The sequence below is a fragment of the Cyprinodon variegatus genome, unplaced genomic scaffold (assembly GCF_000732505.1).
Source record: "Cyprinodon variegatus isolate N-32 unplaced genomic scaffold, C_variegatus-1.0 Scaffold137, whole genome shotgun sequence".
NCBI lineage: Eukaryota > Metazoa > Chordata > Actinopteri > Cyprinodontiformes > Cyprinodontidae > Cyprinodon > Cyprinodon variegatus.
In genome coordinates, this window is record NW_015150590.1 from 1,190,531 (window position 1) to 1,201,870 (window position 11,340).

The 11,340-nt window shown below is 36.3% G+C and overlaps 1 protein-coding gene across 1 annotated transcript; it reads left to right on the plus strand.

Annotated features, from left to right (window-relative positions):
- Positions 1-431: 431 nt before the first annotated feature.
- LOC107085925 (C-C motif chemokine 25-like) lies at positions 432-2,355 on the plus strand. The gene is made up of 5 exons (XM_015376581.1): positions 432-487; positions 1,044-1,128; positions 1,443-1,560; positions 1,651-1,756; positions 1,853-2,355. The coding sequence occupies exons 2-5, from the start codon at positions 1,065-1,067 to the stop codon at positions 1,877-1,879; spliced, it is 315 nt and encodes a 104-aa protein (XP_015232067.1). The 5' UTR covers positions 432-487; positions 1,044-1,064; the 3' UTR covers positions 1,880-2,355.
- Positions 2,356-11,340: the final 8,985 nt, after the last annotated feature.

Consider the following 11,340-nt stretch of genomic DNA (forward strand, 5'->3'; position numbering starts at 1 on the left):
TGTTCTTGAATTTTATTGTAATTTTGTCCTATTTTTGTTTTATCCTTAAACTTGTGAAAGATTAGTTATTGTTTTTCTTTTTATTTTGGTTGGAATCCACTAATGTATCTCAAACTGACTTAAGGATTAATTGTGAATTTTTAATCAAAGGTTTTTTGATATTTAGGCAGTTATTGCACATAATTTTAAAAAGTCCAATGTTCTTTTCTTGGGGATAAGGGGTGTAGAAACTGGGATCAAATGTTTGATTTGATAAGACAAAACTCAACGTGTGGGTGCATCAGGAACTTAAGAAAGCTTTAAAGCACATTAGAGAACCCTTAAAAAGAAAGAAGGAAATATGAAGATAAACTCAAGTACAAAGGTAAGGGGTGGGAGGGGGGGTGGGGGCAAGTCAGCAAGGTGTAAGCTTTATAAGGAGGAGGACTGCCTTCACAGGTTAGACACAAAGACAGACAGCTGCAGCCGACACTGAAAGCCCTTACAGGTGAGATATTTAGGATAATCAACTTAGTTTACTGTTCACTTTTACTGATCTTATCAGATGTTAATTTACCGTATTTCATAGTGAAAAGTAAACAGGAACTGTCATCTATTTGCAGGAGTAGGTGTAATAAAAGCAGGGATTTGGTTAAATATTAGAAAGCATAAGCAGAATAGAAAATATGAGTGATTACTTGTACATGCTTATTTTTTAATAAAAGCGAAAAAATGTAATTTTTTTCACAAACAGAAAGTCTGAAGTGCATTAGAAGTTTCAAAGGGCAACAAATATGTATGTTTATCATTTGGAGGCAGGAAGGTTTTATTTTACATGTGAGAAAGTTTTCTCCATAATGCAAAAAAAAAGAAAAGAAAAGTTTTTTTATGTATTGATCCAAGGTGTGACTGGATAGGTTGTTGGATAGACTCAGGAATTTCTTCATATTTATCCAAAGTTCAAGGTTTGAGTGGGTAGATGCGGGAAGAGCTAATCAGCAGTAAAAAGAGGGACAAAGCTGATTGCATTTATGTTTTATGGTTATTTTTCAATGCTTTTCCAGAGCTGCTCCACAGACTTTACCATGCGGTTCAACGCCTTATTCCTCCTGCTGATCTTTTCTTGTCTCTGCTACACTTTGGCACAAGGTAAAAGTTTATGAATAATAAACAAACAGCTGGTTTCTGGGAATACTGTTGCAAACACTATAAAGCAAAGAATAAAGAACTAATCAGATGTAATACACCTGGTTTATTGGTTTATTACCTTATTACCAGGATGACCATGTGTGACTTTCTAAGTGCTTACTGCTTTGTTTATTGTCTTTAACATCCCTACTTTCTTCTTTTTTGATGACTGAGTGGCAAAAATCCACTTTAATATTTGCCCACATTTACTATAAAAGTGTTGATGTTTTTATAATCTGGTGGCTTTGAACTGAACTTGATTTCTGACCTTTCAGTGTCCTATGAGGACTGCTGTCTGAAGTATGTGAAGAGTCTTCAGAAAAATGTTCAAAAGCATGCAGTCAAGTACCGAATCCAGAAGGCAGATGGCGGCTGCAACATTCCTGCTGTAATGTAAGTTTTAATGTGCAAAAAAAAAAAAAAAAAAAAAAAGCCACTTTCTTTCTGAACCAGAATCTCACATAATCCCCTAACTTTTCTTAGCTTGATCATGAAGAGGGGACGCAAGTTTTGTGCAGACCCCAATGAGAAATGGGTCAAGAACCTAATGGAGAAGATTGATGAGAAGAATAACAATACTTTCAAAAAGGTATTTATAGAAGACATTTTTATCTGAAATTTGCAAAGAGGTAACTCATAGAAAACAAAACTAATGCCCTTTTTATTTTTTTTTATCTTATTGCAGCATTCAAGGCATCCAAAAAGAGGCTGAGGAGGACAGCGCCCCCACAGTGACACAACCTTGATCTTCTGGCTCTTTGCCGCTTTATAACAGGGCAAAGAGCAGCTTTTATGAGGATTTTATGGAGTCTGAATGGAAGACAAGTCAGGAGGCTGGCCGAGAAACTTTTGCAGCTCTGCTTTTGCTTTCACTCAGCGTTAACATAACAGGTCAAAAGCTACTCCAGAGTTGCAGCAGCACTTTGCAGTTAACAGTCAGACCCTTGGAGCTGATAAGACCACCAGAGAATATATTCACAGAACACACATTCCAATGCATGGCTACTTCAGAGGAATCCTTTGCAACTGTTCTCTTGCCATCAAATATTAAATAAGCTGTTTGATTATAAAAAGGTGATGAGGGTAAATTATGCGTTGATGAAATATGTAATACATCTGCAATGTACCCAGTTCAATTAAGTAATTATATGAGTGAAACTGTTGTTATGATTACTTTTTAGGGCTCGTGCCATAGAAAATGAAAAGCTTTGTTATATACTAAATGAGATTGTTTTTTTAAGTGTCTTTCTTTTCTTATGTTTGTGTACAGGTTTTATTACAAATTGTGTTATGTACGTTGCAATAAAAATCTCACAGAAAATAATCCAGTCTCCCATGGTGGTGCTTATAAGTCAGAGAAGATTTAAGGCGCTTGTGCTATTCAGGAAGGAGATGGGTTTTTCTTCCCAGAAATCATAGTGTTTGTGGTAAAGGGTTCAAATCAATCAAAGAGCAAGAAAAAAGAACGGTTGCAGACTTCAAAAAGGAAAAAACCCTGCAGCCTGAGAATATTAAACAAACTATGGAGTAAAAGGGGATGGAAAAACTGTATAGTGCGACTGGTTTTTCCAGGCAAAGGAGTTACCTAAATAGCTGCCCATCACAAAACGATTATTTTAGTCGAACTGACAATTTTAGAACTCAGGTGAAAAGTTTTTTTTGTAAGCTATGCACCCTCATTTCAAGTAACTACTTTTAGAGATTTTTAATCATTTAGATAGGCACGTTGACCCAGTTCAGATTGTATATATGATATGTTGGGGTTTTTTATCAGACGAAATATCTTTTAGCCTCTGACGCTTATAAAATAAATGTGTATTTATCATTTTATTAATGATCAAAATCTGCCTTTTATTCAAACAGTGAGGAAATGTATGTCAGTATCTAAGAATGACAACTTTAGAAAAAATTATAAAATAAAACATTACCGGAAAGGTTCTAGTGATTCATTCTCCTTTTTTGTCTTTCATCACAGTCAGATTATAAGGTTTAACACAGGCTGCACCACACAATAAAGCATAGATATATAACTTGTCCAGTCCTAAAAGTTTATTGAAGGGCGATAGCTTTGTGGATTACTATAATAAAATGATACAGCAAAGATCTTAAGTTGGAGTTTATTGCAACAGGCTTGAATGCCTCTTTTGTTTGGAGGATTTATAAGTTGGCATCAATGTAGTATCGAATTATGTTGCAACAAAAGCTGAATGTAGTTTGTTTGAGTTTTATCTGATACTGAAATACAAATTACAGCACAAATTTAAAAAAGAAGAAAATATGAAAGTTGCATTTCTATTCAGTATCTGTGATATTTCGGGGGACAAAATAACCACTACTCTAGCCTTTATGGAAAAGTGGAAGCAGATTAACCTTGCCTGTGAGCTGATCTCACAAACATACAAGTGTCCATCTTGCCCCGTTCAAGACTGACCCTAAACGGGCCAATCACATTGCAGTAACATAATTTAATTCAGGACATATAGCTGAGGAGAACCAGAGCTGCAGAGCCCATAGCTAAATCCAAATAAATATGGTACAGTAGGTCAGAAATCTGTACCCATACATGCTGCGTCCACTTGTTTTTGTCCTTCAAAGAGAAGCATCAAGAATTGATTAGAATGTAATTGGCTAAAACCAGATGTAGAAATAGATTTAATAGAACCACACCCAGCTTAATAATGTGTAGAATTAAACCTGAGTGAGACATGTGCTAGACAGGAAGCCATTGTTGAAAATAAGCCAAACCAACAACACTCTCTGGTCTAAGGTGGCTGAGGGATGCAACACCCTGCAAATAGATTAATAAAAATATGAAATACATGCAGCAGTGGAAGAAAAAAAAAATTTTCAGCACCTGCATAACAACAAAACATGAGACTTGGTTTAATTTAATTAAAGATAAATTATTTCTTTAATAATATACTATAATAACACATTTTACAACTTATAAACAGATATACACAATAGTAGCGCGAGTATGCTCACCCAATATCTGGTCGGGCCAATCAAATTGTCAGGGCGGGCTTTATACGATGATGGAAGGATGATCAACAGTAACGTAATCAACCACGTGACCAAAGCACGCATGGGTGACAACAACAATGGCTGCCGCTGGAGAGTTTAGGTCAGTAGATTCTACTATTAGGTCTGTTCTAGAAGATATCGACAGCAAATTAATTTTAAAAGAGTAACAGAGAAACGCGATCAAGGCATTTGTTGAAAAGAAAGATGTTTTTGGCATCCTTCCTACGGGATTCGGCAAAAGTTTAATTTTTCAGCTGGCTCCCTTGGTCGCTTGACATACGTCACGCACTCCGTTGATCTTATTGGTTGTAGGTCTATCCATTTGAGTGCAGAGGCATTTTTTTTCCTGGTTCGTTCGAAACACGCCCCATAATCACAGCTCTATGGAGCAGTATCAGACTCATCTTCTGACTAGAATTGAGTAGGACTACGTCAGGCTATAGATCTGCAGTCCATAGCATGAATTATAGTTTGCATTTTTTAAAAGGTAGACTTGCTGTGAGCTAATTTTCCAAAGTATAGGACTGCATGTAAACTACACCCACAATCCATTTCAAATTGTGTTAGCTGTAATGCAGGTCATAAGAAGTTAAATTAGCTTAAATCCCTCCCAGTATTTTGCACATTCTGATTATGTGCATATATGATTAGCAAATATGCTGTGTATTTTTATGAGGAATTAAAATAAATAGACTGGATCTGCTGTTCTGCTCACTTTACAGATGCAATCCTTGGTGTAGTAGACCATCTATGTACATCAAGTTTGCACATATTTTTATAAATACAAACCTTTAATGGACCCGACCTTGTTCTACCACAAGGACGTTAAAGCTAGTTAAAATGAAGTGTAAAATTAGCAAAATACATGTCAGTTATGGAAGAAACCCTTTTTGACACAGTAAAAGGAAAGAGCCTCTGACAGTTTAGCCTTCCAATCATATAACATAGATCGAACTATAATAGGATACCTTTTTTGTCGGTAAACATATTTTTTTCTTTTTTTTTAAATCACATATAATCCAAATCTTCAAATTACATTACAATTTGTGGTTGTAACATGAAAAAGCATAAGAGGGTGAATAGATACTTTCAAAAAGCCCCTTGTTCTTCTTTATTCCTCCAATATTACAATGATTCACTAGGTTTAGCAAGAATGCAGTTGCACAATTGGGAAATTTAGCCAAATATTTCAATTTTCAAGTACAGTTCAAACAGGAAAGCAGGCACAGAGTGCATATGACAGCAGATGATTAACAATGTTAGCTGAGAAGCCATAGAGCTTAAAGGACTAACTTATTGGTATCTTTCTCCCTCATCTTCATGGGTATTGCTGGGACTTGCTACTGATAAAATCTTTCCATGCACATGTATTTGACTTTGCTGCCTTTGGAGATTGATGACTTCCACACAGGTGACTTGCAGAGGCTGAATCCTAGAAACAAGCAAGATAAAGCAGAGATACTGTGTCTCAATAGAAAAATTATTAGCCCGCACAGGCCCATGTTGTAGCACATCAAAAATGTGATGTTTGTTGGTTAAAGAATGACTGAGAACACAGTTAAGCTTCTGTCAACTTCTCTGCTGAAAACACATAAGAAACTGATGAGAGAAATGTTAGTGTTAAAGCATTTTTAATGTAATAAAACTGGGATTTAAAAGCCAGGAGAAGAGACATAAAGAATCTCTTTGAATATGCTGCCAACTGCTCACAGGCACAAATAGTGATGAATGGCCTGACAAATGCAGGATAATTACCAAAACAGTTATTGCATGTAGAATATTGGTGGACATCCAATACTGCTTCAAATGTGACTAATAGGAGTACCACCCTCACAGGTCAAAAAGCTGTGTTGTAACTTGGAAAGGGGAAAGGATTTTGGCGCAGACCTTCCCTCTTGTCTATATCACAACAAAGGAGAGCTACACTCTTTGCTTTTTTGCAAGCTGGGGCAGAATCTGCAGCTTCTTTTATGAAGGGTGGAAAAAAACATGAAAGCAAAGTATGAAAACAATTGCAGGAAAGGGCAGTTTACTCTAAAACAAATGTCATAAAAACTGAGATATATGGGACAAGCTTAAAAAGGTGTGAAAATCATAGTTATGAGTTATTACAGCAGACTTTAAAAACAGAAATATCTATGTCATTTGATATACCCTGACTTCTTTATTAACTGAGGGGATGTGCTAGTGAGGTGCCAGACATTTATAACTGTGATTTGGCTGTAAATTATGAGCTCTGTAAAAGTTAAGAGGAATAAAATGAAAGATGAAAGCAGCTGTAAAAGTTTCACAAAGCAAAGCTGTTTGGAACTAAAACATTTTTCCTGTGAATTACATTCTGTACTCACATCAACTTGTCGTAACACATATTTCTGTCAACCTGGGTAGTGATGGCAATATATCAAATATACCATTATTTGACAGGAGTCAGGTTCTTCATTAAAAACACATGGTATCTGTATCTTTTTAAGGCTTAAGGAAAGAAAATGGAAATACATTTTGGCTTTTAGAAATATCTTTAATGACACTGTGCTGGTATTCAAATGGTCCCTAAAATATTTTAAACCTCGAGGAGATCTGTCCTGTCAGGCTGTAGCTCACAGATTTTGAAATGACCTGCTTCTGTCCCTCCTTATGGCAGACGCTGTGGTCCATTTTAAAATGCAGCATGAAACACAGTTCAAAAAAGCTTTTGCATTGTTGATTCTATACTTTTATTTAATTAATTCTTTCCCATGTTTTGTTGTATTTCTTTTATGTAAATAACTTTGTGTTTACCTTATTTTATTATGTATAGGGGCAGCATGGTGGTGCAGAGGGTAGCAATGTTGCCTTGCACTAAAAAGGTTCTGGTTTGATTCCTGGCCCAGGGTCTTTCTGCATGGAGTTTACATGTTCTCCTGTTACATGAGTGGGTTCTCTCCAGGTATGATAATTGGCTATTCTAAACTGTCCTTAGGTGTGAGTGTGTGTGTGTGTGCATGGTATGTATTTGTGTATCTCTGTGTTGCCATGCAACAGACTGGCAACCTGTCCAGGGTGTACGCAGCCTCTTTCCCATAGACTTTCCCATAGAGCAAGCAGGAGAAGATGGATGGATCATTATATATATCAGGTGAGGTCCAGGTAAAGTTTCTTTTCTTACTCTGTGTTTATTGGCTTGAGGTATACCTCAAATTGAGCTTTTTTTTTTTTTTTCTTTTAACAATAACTTTCTTACAAATGTTTCACATAGTCCGAGTTCGTGATTAATGACTAACAGTTCTTCTGTCAACAGATTCTCCACCATAGTTTTTGATGTGCAGGTTTGCAAGGGTCATCCTAAATCTCTGTATGGCTTCTCTTATTGATGCTGTCCTCTTAGTTTATTAAGATAGCCATCGCTAGGTTGGCTTGCTGTTGACTCATCCGCTCTCATCTGCTCTATGATTTCTAGAGATTGGAAGAATTTATATCAGTTATTTGTTACTTAGTCTTTTGTTGAGATTCTGAAATACAGTTTTTATGTTTAGAATCTTATTCCAGTCTGTTTGTTCTAAAACAGACAATTAAGGTTAACATATAACCGGCCTAAACTTGAAAAAGGTTTGTGCACCTTAAAACATCTGCAAACTTGTTTACATACACAAAGCTGATCTTCAAAGCAAGTGCAATTCTTAATTAGTGAGTATATTTAGTGGAACACTAGGCACCTTTATGGGCATTCAGATCATACTCCTAAGAGCAGATCATACTATGTACGGGGGGGGAATATGCATATGTAAAAACTTAACATTCACAAAGTGATTTATACCATCTAAAATAATAATAGTAGAATAACATTAGAATGGAAAAGGGTTAGCTCAAATTGATGCATTGGGACTGGAGACCATCTTTATGCAGTTTAACTAAAAAGAAAAACAAAACTATGACTCAGCTTAAATATTGTGGTATATTTAGAAAAGATTGAACTGAACATTAAAGGTATAGTGGATGTCTTTTTTTCCTAAATGTACACAAAAACACCCAAATCTCTTTATGACTGACTGTGATCACAAAAGAGTATTCTGCCTGCTCCTAATCCATCACATAAAACAAATGCATTCTGGTTTTAATTCTTCTGAGGCCTTTGCCTTCTTTATCTTGGATAAAGTAGGTGTTATGTGGGGTGGGTAGAGGTAATCCAATCTAAGTGTCATGGTCTTGTTGTTATTGTGCTTTACTTTGCTCTATGTTTCCTAGTTTTATTGGTTTAATTCCTTTTTTGTTGTAATTTCTAGATTTGTTAGTTCTCATGTTTTTCTGTTGTCCTCTGTTGCCCTCTTGTGTGTGTTCCTTTCTCCTTGGCTCCCTCGTTGTCTCCTCACACCTGCTCCTTGTCAGCTCGTTAGCCCTCCCTTTGTCTCTGTCAGCTATATATGCTCTCCCTCTGCTCTCACTCTTTGTTGGTTCCTTGTTGTCGCTGGTCCTGTCGTTGCTGCTTTCTTCCTACCTCGTCTCTCCCTGGCTCCTCGTGATTATTTTCCCCTGATGTCTCCATGGTTCTGGTTTGTGTTAATATTAAGTTAAATTTTGGACTTCTGCCTTTGTTAAACTGTTTCCTCTCATTAAAACTACAAGAACTCACATCTGCCTCCCTGCCTCTGCATTTGGGTCCTCAAACACCAACCCAAACTTGACACTAAGACGATCATTTGCTCTGAGTCTGACCGCAACAGGCCTGTTTAATGTTTTAAATTCAACTTTTATTAATTTTTCCTTTTATTTACCCTGGTTTCTACAAAATTTAGATACTGAGTAAAAAGAACAGTAAGTAATAAGTATCAGACCAAATGAATTTTGTTTTATTTTAAATATGAAAAACTTGGCCGTACACACAGACACAAAAACAACTCAGTGTTGTTCATTTTGCTAAGGCCAGGCATACACTGTAAGATTTTTTGCCCTTTCCGGGAAGATTCTTCAGTCGTGCGAGAATTTTTCGATCAGGCCGGCTTTCAGTCTGATCGTGTGTCGTGTAGTACACATTGGGTAACATGGGGTAATTAGCCTCTAACAACCACCTCCCGATTAGGAATCATTAGGTCAGGAGAGAATCAAACATGTTTGAAATTCACTTGGCCGTCGTAAGGTCGCATCAGAGCGTCGGCTCGCACGGTGTGAGAACATGCATCATGAGCTGTGAACTAACCCTACGGTTTCATTGTACAGTTTTAGTTGTAGCTGCGTGCAATGATTGAAAATATCGCAGTGTATGCCCGGCTTAATCAAGCCCTGGATAAGAAAGATCTAAGGCCCTGAGTTGGTAATAGAGAAAAAGGTCCTGCTTATGGGTTTCACTTAGAATACCAGCATTGGTTCTCCACCTAGGTCCCTGTCACATGGGACATCTGACAAAAGATGGCCTTCTCTCAATAGCAACAACAGCTACAACAGGATTCTCAATGTCAAATAAAAAGAAAACCGTTTTCTTATATTAACACTTTAATTTCAAATATTCATACATTGTATTTAACACTTTAAAAACATTTCCTGTCTTTATTGACTTCATATCCAATTCTTAGGTAAAAATGTGAACAGAACTAGCTCTAGCTTGCTGCAGTCACAGCTAGAGGGCTGATGTTGTCAAGTGATCAAACAAGGTCTTTATTGAGAACTGAAAATATAAACGCAATACACTGAAATTAGCCTTATTATCCAACATAATTTTCCAAGCTTACAATTTCAGAATAACAGTCTCTTCTCCAACAAAACAAACTGTGTCACAAGTTTTTTAACACCGCATTCAAAACAATAACTCGTGATTTCTAACATGTAACCTTAAAAAAAAGTCATATTGACATATGTACACTCCTCTTACTCTTTTGCCATTCATAAATCTTGCATATTGTTTGATTGCTTTAATATCAAACAAAGCTGCCTTTTAAGAATACAAAATATTTCCAAATTAATTTGAACAGAAACAGCTGTACAAATAAATCTGATTTAATGTGAAAAAGTATTTTCCCATGAATTATTTGTGATAATGGTTTAGTCCATTAGTAACACCCAGGCCTGAAATATGCCAGCCTTGTGGAATCAGTTAAAGTTATAGTGGAGGATGTTCTTTGTCCAGATGGATCATCAAAATAAGTGGTCATCCTAATTGTCAATCATTCTGGTGATGTGTTGATCTAAGGCCTTCCTATGTGCTCATCCCCATTTTCATTTACCGGTGGTGAGTCTGAAAAAGTGGAAAAATCCTCTTTTGGAAAGTAAGCTTTTGTGAGCGATGCAAACAGCAACTTTTAAACAGAACGTGCACGGGGAGAAATGGGCTTGTGCACGCTCTTGCATTCTCATGTTCCCTCTTAGGAGTGTGAACAATGTTATGCATGTGCATTTTGCAATTGTAGAGGTCAGGTCTTTTAAAAAAAATTTGTGAAAATCCTCAACGATACCTTTAAATTTAAGCAGTCTAAGAGTGGAAACCACGGCTAAATATGTCCAAATCATGTTCTAGTTGAAAGAAAGACAAAAACGTGTAAAAAACAAAACAAAGCCAGTCTTTGCACACTCAAAGAAGCTAGAGCTATTATCCACAGGAAAAAAAACGACTGGATTGAACATTCATACAAGAGATGGCAAAAGTTCCAAAGAACAAACCAAAAACCCCACTATGAATTTTTTTTTTTTTGTGGCCCAGCGATAATCTGGATTTAAATCTAGTTGAAATGTTGTCTAATGACCTGAAACAAGCCATTTATTGGTAAAAGCATTCAGCATGGCTGAACTAAGATATTTCTGTAAAGCAGAATATTGTTAAGTTGATGCATAATGATGTTTTGTTGCAAAACCAAAATGTTTGCAGTAAAAGAAATTGGCATTACTTTAGTACCTCTGGAAGAGACTTCATTCTTTAAATTGAGTTCTTAGATTTGCTGAAAGATGGCCACTGATTTAACTCCTGCAACTTAGGACAGGCTGATACAGGTAAGGATGAGACATGGCTGGATGAATTCATGAATGTAAGAATAAAAAAAACTTTCTTGCTTTGATATTTATGGATTCCTGTTATCTTACAGAAGGGCGAATTTCAAAAGGGTCACTGACAACCTTCAACAACTTTCCTTCATGCTTAGTTGATTAAAGTGCAGCTTGAGTTGCAAAGATTGTGGATGTTATTTTAGT

Bases quoted from the DNA above. Each gene is read 5' to 3' on its own strand.
- LOC107085925 (XM_015376581.1), top strand. From the start codon at position 1,065: ATGCGGTTCAACGCCTTATTCCTCCTGCTGATCTTTTCTTGTCTCTGC. The intron at 1,129-1,442 runs GTAAAAGTTTAT...CTGACCTTTCAG, and splicing joins CTGCTACACTTTGGCACAAG to TGTCCTATGAGGACTGCTGT. The intron at 1,757-1,852 runs GTATTTATAGAA...ATCTTATTGCAG, and splicing joins ATAACAATACTTTCAAAAAG to CATTCAAGGCATCCAAAAAG.